The 17,161-nt window shown below is 44.4% G+C and overlaps 1 protein-coding gene across 2 annotated transcripts in view; it reads right to left on the bottom strand.

Annotated features, from left to right (window-relative positions):
• LOC135524435 (guanine nucleotide-binding protein G(o) subunit alpha-like) overlaps positions 1-17,161 on the bottom strand; it is a 171,303-nt gene that overhangs the window by 104,878 nt on the left and 49,264 nt on the right. For both annotated transcript variants that reach the window (XM_064951963.1, XM_064951962.1), the window contains exon 3: positions 10,083-10,224. In XM_064951963.1, coding sequence (XP_064808035.1) covers positions 10,083-10,224 — 142 coding nt within the window. The remainder of the gene's footprint in view (positions 1-10,082; positions 10,225-17,161) is intronic.

Below are 17,161 nucleotides of genomic sequence, written 5' to 3'. Positions count from 1 at the left end.
ATAATCAAGTCTCCGTATAAATGCACCTGCACTGTGATAGTTAGTCTCAGAGGTCCGTTAAAAGCGCAGAAAGCATTATGAAGAACAAGGAACACACCAGGCAGGTCCGAGATACTGTTGTGAAGAAGTTTAAAGCCAGATTTGGATGCAAAAAGATTTCCCAAGCTTTAAACATCCCAAGGAGCACTGTGCAAGCGATAATATTGAAATGGAAGGAGTATCAGACCACTGCAAATCTACCAAGACCTGGCCGTCCCTCTAAACTTTCAGCTCATACAAGGAGAAGACTGATCAGAGATGCAGCCAAGAGGCCCATGATCACTCTGGATGAACTGCAGAGATCTACAGCTGAGGTGGGAGACTCTGTCCATAGGACAACAATCAGTCGTATATTGCACAAATCTGGCCTTTATGGAAGAGTGGCAAGAAGAAAGCCATTTCTTAAAGATATCCATAAAAAGTGTTGTTTAAAGTTTGCCACAAGCCACCTGGGAGACACACCAAACATGTGGAAGAAGGTGCTCTGGTCAGATGAAACCAAAATTGAACCTTTTGGCAACAATGCAAAATGTTATGTTTGGCGTAAAAGCAACACAGCTCATCACCCTGAACACACCATACCCACTGTCAAACATGGTGGTGGCAGCATCATGGTTTGGGCCTGCTTTTCTTCAGCAGGGACAGGGAAGATGGTTAAAATTGATGGGAAGATTGATGGAGCCAAATACAGGACCATTCTGGAAGAAAACCTGATGGAGTCTGCAAAAGACCTGAGACTGGGACGGAGATTTGTCTTCCAACAAGACAATGATCCAAAACATAAAGCAAAATCTACAATGGAATGGTTCAGAAATAAAAATATCCAGGTGTTAGAATGGCCAAGGCAAAGTCCAGACCTGAATCCAATCGAGAATCTGTGGAAAGAACTGAAAACTGCTGTTCACAAATGCTCTCCATCCAACCTCACTTAGCTCGAGCTGTTTTGCAAGGAGGAATGGGAAAAAATTTCAGTCTCTCGATGTGCAAAACTGATAAGAGACATACCCCAAGCGACTTACAGCTGTAATCGCAGCAAAAGGTGGCGCTACAAAGTTTTTTTTTTGTTAAAAAAGTTTGAAATATCCAATAAATGTCGTTCCACTTCATGATTGTGTCCCACTTGTTGTTGATTCTTCACAAAAAAATACAGTTTTATATCTTTATGTTTGAAGCCTGAAATGTGGCAAAAGGTCGCAAAGCTCAAGGGGGCCGAATACTTTCGCAAGGCACTGTACCTCAGCCTAAACATCAGCACCACAGGTAACTTCCACAAAGCTGTGAACCATCTGAGAGACAAGGCAAGAAGGGTCTTCTATGCCATCAAAAGGAACATAAATTCAACATACCGATTAGGATCTGGCAAAAAATACTTGAATCGGTTATACAACCCATTGGCCTTTATGATTGTGAGGTCTGGAGTCTGGTCACCTACCAAGAATTCACAAAATGTGACAAACACCAAATTGAGACTCTGCATGCAGAATTCTGCAAAAAATATCCTCTGTCGACAACGTAAAACACCAAAAAATGCATGCAGAGCATAATAAGGCCGATACTCGATAATTATGAAAATCCAGAAAAGAGCCGTTAAATTCTACAACAACCAAAAAGGAAACAATTCCCAAAACCTTCCATAACAAAGCCATCACCTACAGAGAAATAAACCTAGAGAAGAGTCCCCTAAGCAAGCTGGTCCTGAGGCTCTGTTCACAAACACAAACACACCCCACAGAGCCCCAGGACAGCAACACAATTAGACCAACCAAATCGTGAGAAAACAAAAAGATAATTACTTGACACGTTGAAAATAATTTACCAAAAAAAACAGAGCGAACTAGAATGCAAACTAGAATGCAGAATACCTTACCACTGTGACTGACCCAAAATTAAGGAAATCTTTGACTATGTATAGACTCAGTGAGCATAGCCTTGCTATTGAGAAAGAAGGCAGACCTGGCTTTTAGGAGAAGACAGGCTATGTGCACACTGCCCACAAAATGAGGTGGAAACTGAGATGCACTTCCTAACCTCCTGACAAATGTATGACCATATTAGAGACACATATTTCCCTCAGATTACACAGACCCACAAAGAATTTGAAAACAAATCCAATTTTGATAAACTCCCATATGTATTGGGTGAAATACCACAGTGTGCCATCACAGCAGCAAGATCTGTGACCTGTTGCCACAAGAAAATGAAATTTGCACATCATTACAACACTGTATATATACATAATATGACATTTGAAATGTCTTTATTCTTTTGGAACTTTTGGAAGTGTAATGTTTACTGTACATTTTTAATGGTTTATTTCCCTTTTGTTTATTATCTATTTCACTTGCTTTGGCAATGTAAACATACGTTTCCTATGCCAACAAAGCCCTTGAATTGAAATTGAATTGAAATTGAATTGAGAGAGACAGAAGGAGCGAGAGCGGCTGCTTGGCTGTTGAGAGAGCAGCTCCAATAAAAGCTTCACACTTCAGATTAAAGAGGTGTGAGCCAGCTGGCCAGCCCAGTAAGGAGCAGAGAGATAGGGAGAGAGAGACACAGAGAGATAGGAAGAGAGAAAGAGAGAGAGAAACAGTGAGAAAGAGAGAGAGAAACAGAGAAAGAGGGAGGGAAAGAGATAGCGAAAGAAGGGGCACTCTGTTCCATGCTGCCACACCCGTCTGCACATGCAGGCTATATCCACACGCTGGAGAAACATTCACACTAGGCTTTAGGCGGTATACCGTATACCAAGGTATTTGGAAATAGCCACAGGATGGTTTTTAAATATTGTTAATACCGTTTAAACTACTTATTTGAAGTTTAAAAAAAAAAATATATATATATATATATATATATTTGTAGCTTTTTAGTAAATAACTGCAGACAACTTGTGCGATACGTTAGGAGATAAAACAGATTGCCATCTTCATTTCTGTCACGCCCTGACCTTAGAGAGCTTTTTATGTCTCTATTTTGGTTTGGTCAGGGTGTGTTTTGGGTGGGCATTCTATGTTCCTTTTTCTATGTTTTGTATTTCTTTGTTTTGGTCGGGTATGGTTCTCAATCAGCGACAGCTGACTATCGTTGTCTCTGATTGAGAACCATACTTAGGTAGCTTTTCCCCACCTATGCTTTGTGGTAGTTATTTTCTGTTTAGTGTTTTCTGCACCTGTTTCGGTTTCGTTCATTCTCTTTGTTATTTTGTTATTAGTGTTCAGTTTAAATAAAAAGCATGAACATTTACCACGCTGCGCTTTGGTCCGATCATTCTTCATCAGACGAGCGTTACAATTTCACCTGTCACATTATTTTACATTGTGAAGCTCATGGTAGTTCCCCTGAACAGTCAAGTGTTTGTTTGTAAATAGCACAACAAGTTAAAGTGGGAGCAGGTGGGTCCAGCTGTGTATGACAGGGGTCGGGCTTTATTTTGAAAGTCAACAGTGTTTTTTTGCTTCAATAGAGTGATCAGGGACGTGCAACTATAGTTATTCTTCACAGAAAATACATTAGTGCAACACATTCAGCAGAAAATAGCTTCATTTTCATCAGACGACAACAGAAGCGCAACACTTTTGGCTGGCAGCCACACAAGTAAATAAGGCTTACAATGAAAAAGCAAGGTATTTTTTGTAGCCAACTACATTTCCTGATGTTTTTCTTAAAGTTAATCTTGCATTTTACTGGAGAAAAGTAGGCTGGCTACAGTATCAAGGTAATAAGACTTATGAGCACACTGTCCTATTGCATGGAAGTGATGTTTTTTTTTTTTGTAGCTACTCCTGAGAAAACAGGAGTAGCTACACATCAGTTAGAGGGTTGTCTGCTGATAGAATGCCATTGGTGAATTCTCATCTGAGTGGAGAAGTTCAACTGAAGCACAAAATGTGTCTGATGCCGAGCAGAAATTACAGTAAGAAGGATTTTAGATGCGCGTTTACAAAACACAGCAAGATATTTCTTGTTTCTTTCCTGTGTGAAAAATGAAGAATTGTGCATTAACGCGACCCCTAAGTTTAACTTGCGAGGCATCTAAGTAAGTGGCTAGATTAATAAGGTTAAGGGGTATCATATTGTGATAGCTTTCTGCTGTGTTTGAGAAGTCAAAGCCCTTTGGATGAGTTAGTTATTTGTACAGCTGCCACTGCTATCTTGATTTCCTTGCATTCTTTCTCCTTTCTGTTCTCGGCCTGTCTGCTCCTCCCCCATCTTTTCAGAGCAGAGCAGGAAGGCCCGTTTCCCTAGCGACACCAGACTCCACACAGACACAGCATGTACACATGCTGTTCCAGAGCCAGCACTGTTCTTCTTTCAGACAAGCATGAGTCAAAACTTTGTTCACTTTGTTCAATGTCTCTCGTTCACATTTGCTTGAAATGTCCAAACGCACCAAAAATGACATTTGGTAGCTCCTATCTATATATGTATACATTTATGAGCTGGATTGCATGTCTTTGCAATTTGTTTATTTTCGTTTGCGCTCATTAACATATTTTTCTAGCAGCCTCCATGGAAATTTGTGAATTTTGTTACCATTCTGTTAATAGATGGCCAATGCTTTTTTCTTCTTTTTTTTGCACCCTTGTGTACTAAGCCAGTAATACCGTAAATCTCGGGATGCGAGAAGGACGGTATGATGATAAGAAAATCTGGATACTGCCCATCCCTAATTCACACTAACATACAGGTAAACAGGGGTCCTCAACAGGACACACCCCAGTTAGGAACTCACCTCCCTGCATTCTCTCTTTTCTCCATTCTATTTCTCTCTCACAGACGCACACACGCACTGAAGCACTCTAAATGATTTCTCTGAGAATGACACAACCATAGAGTTTGTACACAACCCCTGCGGCTGTCAACTCTCAAGCACTCCAGTTTATTGGGACAGAAATACAGTTATTGTCTAAAGAAGCGCTCTGGTTCTAGCAGAAGAAAGAGATAATATAACAATCAATAGCAGCTGGGTATTTCAGACGACTTGTCCCAGGGTATTGATAGCATTGGTTTGATTAAAATATAAAGACCTTCCTGGAAAGGTCAGAGTCAGTGGTGTGCCTCCTGTTTTAGAAAGGGAACAGAACACAGCAGGGGAACGGATACCAACACAACACATGAAAGGAGGCATTAGGACAGCAGCTCACATATCCTACTGTACACCTTCCTTCACCCTGTCTGTCCTCTTAAGGTCACTCTGAGGCCATGTACTGACACAGCTGATGACCCATGACCCCTGAAAGAGGCATGACTCACACTCCAATCCAGCCTGTCAGCAGTTTGACATTGTGGACTGAACCAATAACCAATCCCAAACGATTCCCATCATCTTCATCATTCATCATCATTATTGTTGGCACCACCATCATTTAACAATGCTGTTATATACAGGGTACATGTATGTATCATCAACACTATGAATATCATGTCTACTAAACGCATTCACCTTCTCCACTGGAGCGTTCATTCATCGTGGTCTGAATACAGTATTCCAGTCTGATTCCCTCCTTGGTACAGGATCTACATGCCCTGCTGCTCCCCTCCTCTCAGTGGGTGAGTTATAGAAGCCAGTTAACAAGCTGAGACTAATGTGCTCTGTTCCACATCCTTTCAGAGGCTTGTGGCCAATTACCTGTTACAACACTGGGGTTATGGATTTTCATATATGGATAAGGATGAATGGGTGTGTTTGTGAACACTAGAACTCTAGAACCGCTGAGGCTCGAGGGTCCCGCCTTCAAGATAATGAGCAGTCATTTTGACTGCAACATTCTAATAAATGTCATATATGCTACTGCAAAAATTATAATTTGGTTATGTTTATGAAGGCCTTATTATATTATTATTATTTATGAAGGCCTTAGGTAACATTAGAATAATACAAAACATGTCATTAGTTTATGTTACTGTAGGCTTTATGTAAAAACAAAACAAAAAACAAATTACGTTGAACCAACGTGGAATAGACATTGAATTGATGTCTGTGCCCAGTGGGATGTGTTGGAACACGGTAAAAACGTATTTTATAACCACAAAATAATAACAATTCCCTAACCACAAAGACGAATGGTCAGCGAGGTCAAATTATGAAAATATCAGTAGTCATAATTATAAGCGCCAAGTGTGAAAATTAACAGAAAAGCAATAATGCCATTATAATGAATATAAGTGTCAATGTGACAGCTGTCAAAAATAGTGCATTATTGTCAGCTCGTGCTGACATGGTGTACGTTTTCATGCAATGGCATCAGTTGGATTTAATTAAGCAGCGATCCCTTGTCCAAACAATGGACACAAATCTTTGCCACTTTCACTCAATTGACACACTTCCCACAAACACGTGTCTTGCAGGTGACACAGGTGTCTTGGGTTCTGTTCTTAGCTCATCTGTCCACCTGACACTGTCTCCTCCCCGGGAGCTGTGCGCAATGTGCCTCGCGCAAAGGCTCGCGTGGAATCTTTGCTGCTGCCTTGGACCTCATATCTCTCATGCACTGCTATCTCTCATGCACTGCTGCCATATACCTCATATCTCTCATGCACTGCTGCCATATACCTCATATCTCTCATGCACTGCTTGAGCAACACGTGTGCATTGATAGCAACCAAGTCAAGCATGTTGTAGAACACAGCAACAGGCCAGCAGCGGGTGCCTCCTTTCACCGAGTACAGCCGTGCCATCTGATCCAAAACATCCACACCGACCAGAAATACGCTCTTTCCACTGAATGCTCAACGGAGATACAGGATTGAAATGAACGCTTCCAGCTCAAAAATTACACAGCTATCACTGTATACTCCAAGTAGGCCAGAGGAGACTGATAAGATGTGTTGGACTGATACAGGATACATAACATTTTGAGATTATGATAAGAATGTAGAATACCCCTTCTTCTTCTTCATTCACAATTGGTGATTGCATAATTATAAATCGGTCGCTTCCCCTCTCCAATCAACTCACCCATTCTCCCCCATCATGCTTTACTTCATCTGTTATATACTGTATGTGTGAAAATCATTTCAGTATAGTTTTGGTTCAGTTTCGAGGCAATTATCGGGGTGATTATCAACTGGGCACAGCACCTTCCACTGTTGGGAAAAAGAGTGGAGCAGGCCCTACAGTCAGGAGAAAGAGTGGAGCAGGCCATACAGTCGGGAGAAAGAGTGGAGCAGGCCATACAGTCGGGAGAAAGAGTGGAGCAGGCCATACAGTCGGGAGAAAGAGTAAAGCAGGCCCTACAGTCGAGAGAAAGAGTGGAGCAGGCCCTACAGTCGAGAGAAGGAGTGGAGCAGGCCCTACAGTCAGGAGAAAGAGTGGAGCAGGCCCTACAGTCAGGAGAAGGAGTGGAGCAGGTCCTACAGTCGAGAGAATGAGTGGAGCAGGCCCTACAGTCAGGAGAAAGAGTGGAGCTGGCCATACAGTCGGGAGAAAGAGTGAAGCAGGCCCTACAGTCAGGAGAAGGAGTGGAGCAGGCCCTACAGTCGAGAGAAGGAGTGGAGCAGGCCATACAGTCGGGATAAAGAGTGGAGCAGGCCCTACAGTCGGGAAAAAGAGTGGAGCAGGCCCTACAGTCAGGAGAAAGAGTGGAGCAGGCCCTACAGTCGGGAGAAAGAGTAGAGCAGGCCCTACAGTCAGGAAAAAGAGTGGAGCAGGCCCTACAGTTGGGAGAAAGAGTGGAGCGGGCCCTACAGTCAAGAGAAAGAATGGAGCAGGCCCTACAGTCGAGAGAAAGAGTGGAGCAGGCCCTACAGTCAGGAGAAGGAGTGGAGCAGGCCCTACAGTCAGGAGAAGGAGTGGAGCAGGCCCTACAGTCAGGAGAAAGAGTGGAGCAGGCCCTACAGTTGGGAGAAAGAGTGGAGCACGCCCTACAGTCAAGAGAAAGAATGGAGCAGGCCCTACAGTCGAGAGAACGAGTGGAGCAGGCCCTACAGTCGAGATAAGGAGTGGAGCAGGCCCTAAAGTCAGGAGAAGGAGTGGAGCAGGTCCTACAGTCAGGAGAAGGACTGGAGCAGGCTCTACAGTCAAGAGATAGAGTGGAGCAGGCCCTACAGTTGCGAGAAGGAGTGGAGCAGGCCCTACAGTCAGGAGGAGTGGAGCAGGCCCTACAATCAAGAGAAGGAGTGGAGCAGGCCCTACAGTCAAGATAAGGAGTGGAGCAGGCCCTACAGTCAGGAGAAGGAGTGGAGCAGGCCCTACAGTCAGGAGAAGGAGTGGAGCAGGCCTTACAGTCGAGAGAAAGAGTGGAGCAGGTCCTACAGTCGAGAGAAGGAGTGGATCAGGCCTTAAAATCAGGAGAAGGAGTGGAGCAGGCCTTACAGTCAGGAGAAGGAGTGGAGCAGGTCCTACAGTCGAGAGAAAAAGTGGAGCAGGTCCTACAGTCGAGAGAAGGAGTGGAGCAGGCCCTAAAGTCAGGAGAAGGAGTGGAGCAGGCCTTACAGTCAGGAGAAGGAGTGGAGCAGGCCCTACAGTCGAGAGAAGGAGTGGAGCAGGCCCTACAGTCAGGAGAAGGAGTGGAGCAGGCCCTACAGTCAGGAGAAGGAGTGAAGCAGGCCCTACAATCAAGAGAAGGAGTGGAGCAGGCCCTACAGTCAGGATAAGGAGTGGAGCAGGCCCTACAGTCAGGAGAAGGAGTGGAGCAGGCCCTACAGTCGAGAGAAGGAGTGGAGCAGGCCCTACAGTCGACAGAAGGGGTGGAGCAGGCCCTACAGTCGAGAGAAGGAGTGGAGCAGGCCCTACAGTCAGGAGAAGGAGTGGAGCAGGCCCTACAGTCGAGGGAAGGAGTGGAGCAGACCCTACAGTCGAGAGAAGGAGTGGAGCAGGCCCTACAGTCGAGAGAAGGAGTGGAGCAGGCCCTACAGTCGAGAGAAGGGGTGGAGCAGGCCCTACAGTCAGGAGAAGGCGTGGAGCAGGCCCTACAATCAAGAGAAGGAGTGGAGCAGGCCCTACAGTCGAGAGAAGGAGTGGAGCAGGCCCTACAGTCAGGAGAAGGCGTGGAGCAGGCCCTACAATCAAGAGAAGGAGTGGAGCAGGCCCTACAGTCGAGAGAAGGAGTGGAGCAGGCCCTACAGTCGAGAGAAGGAGTGGAGCAGGCCCTACAGTCGAGAGAATGAGTGGAGCAGGCCCTACAGTCAGGAGAAGGAGTGGAGCAGGCCCTAAAGTCGAGGGAAGGAGTGGAGCAGGCCCTACAGTCGAGAGAAGGAGTGGAGCAGGCCCTACAGTCGAGAGAAGGAGTGGAGCAGGCCCTACAGTCGAGAGAAGGAGTGGAACAGGCCCTACAGTCAGGAGAAGGCGTGGAGCAGGCCCTACAATCAAGAGAAGGAGTGGAGCAGGCCCTACAGTCAGGAGAAGGAGTGGAGCAGGCCCTACAGTCGGGAGAAGGAGTGGAGCAGGCCCTACAGTCGGGAGAAGGAGTGGAGCAGGCCCTACAGTCAGGAGAAGGAGTGGAGCAGGCCCTACAGTCAGGAGAAGGAGTGGAGCAGGCCCTACAGTCGGGAGAAGGGGCGTGAATGACATGCCCTCCTAAAACTGGATATTACTCTAGTTCTGTTTATGATATTACGATTCTAACAACGTCAGTGTGCTATATAGACTTATTTAGGAAAAGTCAAGGACAGAGGGGAGCATGACTTTAAAAATGGCAGTTATAAATAAAATGCAATTATGAGCAGTAAAAATAACTGCTTTAGCAGTTCTTGTGTTAAAATTCAGTGGTTGAATATATGGGTGTCTGTCAGGGTGACAGTTTGTGTATGTCTTTCAATAAATGTGTTTGGGAGGCCATCGCTACAGTAGAGTGGCAGGAGCACGCAATGCTCTGCTTACTAATGTGTGTGTGTGTGTGTGTGTGTGTGTGTGTGTGTGTGTGTGTGTGTGTGTGTGTGTGTGTGTGTGTGTGTGTGTGTGTGTGTGTGTGTGTGTGTGTGTGTGTGTCTGTCTGTCTGTCTGTCTGTCTGTCTGTCTGTGCCTGTCTGTGCCTGTCTGTGCCTGTGTGTGCAGTTGTAGTCCATTCCCTCAGTGCTACACTCTACAGGGTGGTAGAGAGACTCACTTTTCTCTCCTTGTCTCCGTACTCCAGGCCAAGGGTGTCCATGGCACGGACGATGGCAGCCAGAGACTGGATTGTGTTGCTGTAGACCACAGGCTTGTACTGCTTCACATCATCACCAGAGAAGCCATCCTCATGGATAATCCTGCAAACATGAACATGATTCATAGGTCAAATAGGCATTTACCTAAACAGGGACATCATGTCCATGGCACACTGTCGACAGGCATGCAGAGGCACACATGCTGTATCACACATAAAGCACGCAGGCACAACCACATGCATGTCCCCCCACACACACACACACAACCCTGAGCTCCTCTCCCTTCCTCAGCCTGGCTCCATTTTAATTCTGTTTTCCTTTCTTTTGCTCCGTTGCTGCTGTAACTGGCCGGGGGCGAAAGGGGCAGATCTGAGAGTTTCTTCCCCACCCAGCAGACAGAGACAGAACCAGTCCAGGACCAGATGTAGAGAGTGTGCCCCATTAGGCAGAGACACATTGACCCCAGGCCTGAAATCTCCTCTTCATGACACAAACAGCACAGCAGGGAGAGGCTCAGCCTATTAAACCTCGGCTCCACCAGAACACTACAGGCACCATTAACACCTGAGCCCAACCCTCCCATTGGCCCTGATATCCAGCCTCCCATTTGCCCTGATATCCAGCCTCCCATTGGCCCTGATATCCAGCCTCCCATTGGCCCTGATATCCAGCCTCCAGTCCATTCAATGGGTCAGATAGAGCATGATCTCCTATCAAGAAAGAGTAAAGTCTGAGCATTGTGCTTGTGAAAGTGAGGGTGAACTTTGCAGCAGGCCAAGCATATAAAAAGAAAGAGCAGAGAAATGTCAGTGCCCTAAGCCATGACTTACTGCGTGGGAGAGAGGGAGAGCGGCCCAGCTGTGGAGCCTGCCACTGCACACAGATACTGTTTGGGATCCTCCGACAGCAACCTGCTTGCTCTGCAGTGGCCTTTCCTGAGACTCTTTCCAATGACTTCCAATGAATCACTACTCTCTCAATGCACTGACGAGCCTAAACGTGCCCTGTTCCCCTACTGCTGTGTGTGGGTGAGTATGTGTGTGTGCGTGTTCGTACGCGCATGTGTTTAGTGACAGCGACTTATCTACAGCTCAGTAGTAATGCTGCTGTGACTCAGACAGGTGTGTGTCAACGGCAAGGGGACACTGCTTCTTAATCTCCCCTGTGCTTCCCCTTTCGTCTCTGTCTCTGTCTCCTTCTCTCATTCTCTCTCTCATTCAATAATAATCACCCCATCATGAAGGCTTTATCTCTGGGTGTAATAAACAGCAGGGCACACACTGATCCTGCACTGCTGGGACCTGGGGACCTGAGAGGGGAGAGGGTTCCTACTCTTCCCAGCACAGAGCACACGTGGAAGGGGTGAGTAGAGAACAGGTGGGATGGGAGCCTATTGTCAACTGTGTGTAGTTGTGACTCATTACTTTGACATCACATAATGCTGTGGTCAATGACTCTGGTATCGATCGCATGAGCTTAGGTCCTCTCCAGAAGAAATTAAAGCTCTGTAGGTTGGACAAACTGTTTTCCTTCCTCCTTAATATACAGTGGGGCAAAAAAAGTATTTAGTCAGCCACCAATTGTGCAAGTTCTCCCACTTAAAAAGGTGAGAGGCCTGTAATTTTCATCATAGGTACACTTCAACTATGACAGACAAAATGTGGAAAAAAAATCCAGAAAATCACATTGTAGGATTTTGAATGAATTTATTTGCAAATTATGGTGGAAAATAAGTATTTGGTCACCTACAAACAAGCAAGATTTCTGGCTCTCACAGACCTGTAACTTCTTCTTTAAGAGGCTCCTCTGTCCTTCGCTCATTACCTGTATTAATGGCACCTGTTTGAACTTGTTATCAGTATAAAAGACACCTGTCCACAACCTCAAACAGTCACACTCCAAACTCCACTATGGCCAAGACCAAAGAGCTGTCAAAGGACACCAGAAACAAAATTGTTGACCTGCACCAGGCTGGGAAGACTGAATCTGCAATAGGTAAGTAGCTTGGTTTGAAGAAATCAACTGTGGGAGCAATTATTAGGAAATGGAAGACATACAAGACCACTGATAATCTCCCTCAATCTGGGGCTCCACGCAAGATCTCACCCCGTGGGGTCAAAATGATCACAAGAACGGTGAGCAAAAATACCAGAACCACACGGGGTGACCTAGTGAATGACCTGCAGAGACTTGGGACCAAAGTAACAAAGCCTACCATCAGCAAGGGCATTGAAGATGAAACGTGGCTGGGTCTTTCAGCAAGACAATGATTCCAAACACACTGCCCGGGCAATGAAGGAGTGGCTTCGTAAGAAGCATTTCAAGGTCCTGGAGTGGCCTAGCCAGTCTCCAGATCTCAACCCCATAGAAAATCTTTGGAGGGAGTTGAAAGTCTGTGTTGCCCAGCAACAGCCCCAAAGCATCACTGCTCTAGAGGAGATCTGCATGGAGGAATGGGCCAAAATACCAGCAACAGTTTGTGAAAACCTTGTGAAGTCTTACAGGAAACGTTTGACCTCTGTCATTGCCAACAAAGGGTATATAACAAAGTATTGAGATAAACTTTTTTTATTGACCAAATACTTATTTTCCACCATAATTATACAACCATAATTCATTAAAAATCCTACAATGTGATTTTCTGGATTTATTTTCTAATTTTGTCTGTCATAGTTGAAGTGTACCTATGATGAAAATTACAGGCCTCGCTCATATTTTTAAGTGGGAGAACTTGCACAATTGGTGGCTGACTAAATACTTTTTTGCCCCACTGTACTTGGTTTACCATTGCTGGCACAATGTCTGGTAGACCAGGTGTGCCCTGGCAGAGATAGGTGTGTGCCAGCCAAGCCTCTGTGCCAGGGGCAGGTGCAATGGTTTTCTTTTCGGAGGATATATTGAGCCATGCTGCAGAAAGACACCTCTCCCTCCTATCGTTCCACTGGGGGAACTAAGAGGTAGGTTAACACCAACCAACCCTGAGTCTGTTACTCTGCTCTGAACAACATGTTCCAATGGACCACCATCACCCTGGACATTAAATTTACTAAACAAACACTGCTGCTCAATGTTTTAATCACAGAAACAACAGTAAGCAGAATATACATCTCTTCACACTGACCTATTGGGGTGACCCATACTGACCACAACTCTACTTGGACAACCACATGTCTCTAAGTCACCATTAAAACAGCCCTCTACAGCTGCCACCGTGCCAACTTTCAGTCAATATCAAGTTGGGCCAAGATCACCCAGCACTGCTGCCAGCTGTGCCTCTGTTTACCAACGTGCTGAAACTGAAGTCAGCGCACCATCTCAGGTGACTGATAAATGATTCAGTTAATAAAAATAAGACATGTTTAAGTCATCTGTAAGTCACAATAAAGCGAAGGACACGTCCCAGAGGTTTCTGATTCCCACAAGGGTTGACTGGCTCATTGATCTGTTTCTGATAGGAGACAATGAAAGGACTGCAAGGCCTGAATGCGTCTTCATACTAGGTTGGTTTGCAGAACAGAACACGGCTAGGCGTAAGCCAACGTCTGTGCTTCCAAACTCCCTAAAAAGAACTCCCTCTTGAGACACAGTAGCAACAACATAGCCAGTAACACTTCCTCAAAATAGTCTGAATTAATGTAAGATAAATCAAGAATCTATTTTTGCCGAGGTATTGGTCACGCAATTTTACATGTAGCTAAGATATTTGGTGCAGTCTTTCACAAGCAAAACATTTGCATGAAAACTAGTCATCTCTCGTTGAATGACAACAAACAATGAATTGCAGAATCTTGTCCGGAAGCTTTATACCAGGCCACCTGAAAGAGCAGGCCCAGGCCCACACAGGAGAGCATAATAAACTGGTATAAACTGGTTGCATCACAACTGGTTGCATCACTGCCTGGTATGTCAACTGCTCGGCCTCCGACCGCAAGGCACTGTAGAGAGTAGTGCGTACAGCCCAGTGCATCACTGGGGCCAAGCTTCCTGCCATCCAGGACCTCTATATCAGACCAGACAGCAAGCGGTACTGGAGCGCCAAGTCGAGGTCCAAAAGGCTTCTTAACAGCTTCTAACCCCAAGCCGTAAGACTCCTGAACAGCTAATCAAAGGGCTACCCAGACCCCTCTTTTACACTGCTGCTACTCTCTGTTTATAATCTATGCATAGTAACTTTAACTCTACCTACATGTACATATTACCTCAATTACCTCAACTAGCAGAAGTGGCCTCGCTTGTTATTTTACTGCTGCTGTTTAATTATTTGTTACTTTTATTTTTTACTTATTTTTTACATAAGACTTCTTTTTATTGATATTTTCTTAACTTCTTAAAGCAGTGTTGGTTAAGGGCTTGTAAGTAAGCATTTCACTGTAAGGTCTACACCTGTTGTATTCGGCGCATGTGACAAATAAAATCTGATTTGATTTGAAAGGTCAGCTAGCTGCAACACACAGTGCAGTCTGCAGAGAGCGCATGTCAGGAGCTGATACAAGGGTGATAAGATGTTGCTCTACAAGGGTGATTACAGGGATTGTTTTTACCCCTGTGTCCCCTCACACATCACTCCTGTTACAGTTGTAGGGCCCTATGAAATCAGTTTCATTTTTTCCCCAATTTAAATTTTTACCATTTTGTTTTTTGTTTTGTTTCCGTTTTCACTGTTGTTGTTATTTTTTTATTTTTGGGGGGGATGGGGGGGGGGGGGGCTTTAAATAGAAAAACAACTAAATAGGATGTTTTAAGCCCGCAACAATGCTTAAACCACACCAGGAGACCACTTTTGGGGTCAGGAAACATTAGAAATCAAGATTTTTGGGTGTAGCTACACTTTCATTCCAGTGTGCACCAACCAAGCAAGAGGTTGTTGTTCAGCGATATTTTTGTAGCAGACATTTTGAGAGCCTTTGTGGCTTTCATTAGAAACACCGCAAGAGAGTTCAAATCATTATTACTGTCTTCCCTTCTCACCAAGTATATAAAGGAATCCTCATTAAGTCACAGATAGAGAGTGAGAGAGTGTGAGGAAGGAGGGAGTGGGAGAGAAAGAGAAGGGATATATGTACAGAGTAATGGCAGCAAAATATCTAATTTTGGGGGTCTATATGGCTGGCATGGTAATTGTATAATAGTGTAACCGATGATTACGGATGAGGACCGCCCTGAAAATTGTAATAAAAATTGTATATATATATATATATATACAGTGGGGAGAACAAGTATTTGATACACTGCCGATTTTGCAGGTTTTCCTACTTACAAAGCATTTAGAGGTCTGTAATTTTTAACATAGGTACACTTCAACTGTGAGAGACGGAATCTAAAACAAAAATCCAGAAAATCACATTGTATGATGTTTAAGAAATTAATTTGCATTTTATTGCATGACATAAGTATTTGATCACCTACCAACCAATTCCTGACATTTAATCCAAGTAACAATTCCCTGTCTTAGGTCAGTTAGGATCACCACTTTATTTTGAGAATGTGAAATGTCAGAATAATAGTAGAGAGCATGATTTATTTTAGATTTGATTTATTTCCTCACATTCCCAGTGGGTCAGAAGTTTACATACACTCAATTAGTATTTGGTAGCATTGCCTTTACATTGTTTAACTTGGGTCAAACGTTTCGGGTAGCCTTCCACAAGCTTCCGACAATAAGTTGGGTGAATTTTGGCCCATTCCTCCCGACAGAGCTGGTGTAGGAGTCAGGATTGTAGGCCTCCTTGCTCACACACACACTTTTTCAGTTCTGCCATCCAATTTTCTATAGGATTGAGGTCAGGTGTTGTGATAGCCACTCCAATACCTTGACTTTGTTTTCCTTAAACCATTTTAACACAACTTTGGAAGTATGCTTGGGGTCATTGTCCATTTGGAAGACCCATTTGTGACCAAGCTTTAACTTCCTGATTGATGTCTTGAGATGTTGTTTCAATATAGCCACATAATTTTCCTCCCTCATGATGCCATCTATTTTGTGAAGTGCACCAGTCCCTCCTGCAGCAAAGCACCACAACATGATGTTGCCAACCCCTTGCATCATGGTTGGGATGGTGTTCTTCGGCTTGCAATTCCCCCCCCCCCTTTTTCCTCCAAACATAACTATGGAACTTATGGCCAAACAGTTATATTTTTGTTTCATCAGACCAGAAGACCTTTCTCCAAAGTATGATCTTTGTCCCCATCTGCAGTTGCAAACAGTAGTCTGGCTTTTTTATGGGGGTTTTGGAGTAGTGTCTTCTTCCTTGCTGAGCGGCCTTTCAGGTTATGTCGATATAGGACTCGTTTTACTGTGGATATTGATACTTGTGTACCTGATTCCTCCAGCATCTTCACAAGGTCCTTTGCTGTTGTTCTGGGATTGATTTGCACTTTTCGCACCAAAGTACGTTCATCTCTAGGAGACAGAACACGTCTCCATCCTGAGCGGTATGACGGCTGTGTGGTCCCATGGTGTTTCTACTTGCGTACTATTGTTTGTACAGATGAACGTGGTACCTTCAGACGTTTGGAAATTGCTCCCAAGGATGAACCAGACTTGTGGAGGTTTCGGGTGATTTCCTTTGATTTTCCCATGATGTCAAGCAAAGATGCACTGAGTTTGAAGGTAGGCCTTGAAATACATCCACAGGTACACCTCCAATTGACTAAAATTATGTAAATTAGCCTATCAGAAGCTTCTAAAGCCATGACATAATTTTCGGGAATTTTCCAAGCTGTTTAAAGGCACAGTCAATTTAGTGTATGTAAACTTCTGACCCACTGGAATTGTGATACAGTGAATTATAAATTAAACAATCTGTCTGTAAACAATTGTTGGAAAAATTTCTTGTGTCATGCACACAGTAGATGTCCCAACCAACTTGCCAAAACATTAGTTTGTTAACAAGACATTTGTGGAGTGGTTGAAAAATGAGTTTTATGACTCCAACCTATGTGTATGTAAACTTCTGACTTCAACTGTAAATACCTTTACCAGTCAAAAGTTTGGACACACCTACTCATTCAAGGGTTGGCTACTTTGAAGAATCTGAAA

Source organism: Oncorhynchus masou, chromosome 31, assembly GCF_036934945.1.
Source record: "Oncorhynchus masou masou isolate Uvic2021 chromosome 31, UVic_Omas_1.1, whole genome shotgun sequence".
In the NCBI taxonomy this organism is placed as follows: domain Eukaryota; kingdom Metazoa; phylum Chordata; class Actinopteri; order Salmoniformes; family Salmonidae; genus Oncorhynchus; species Oncorhynchus masou.
The sequence above is the reverse complement of the archived record's forward strand: the minus strand, read 5'-3'. Positions and strand labels throughout refer to the sequence as shown.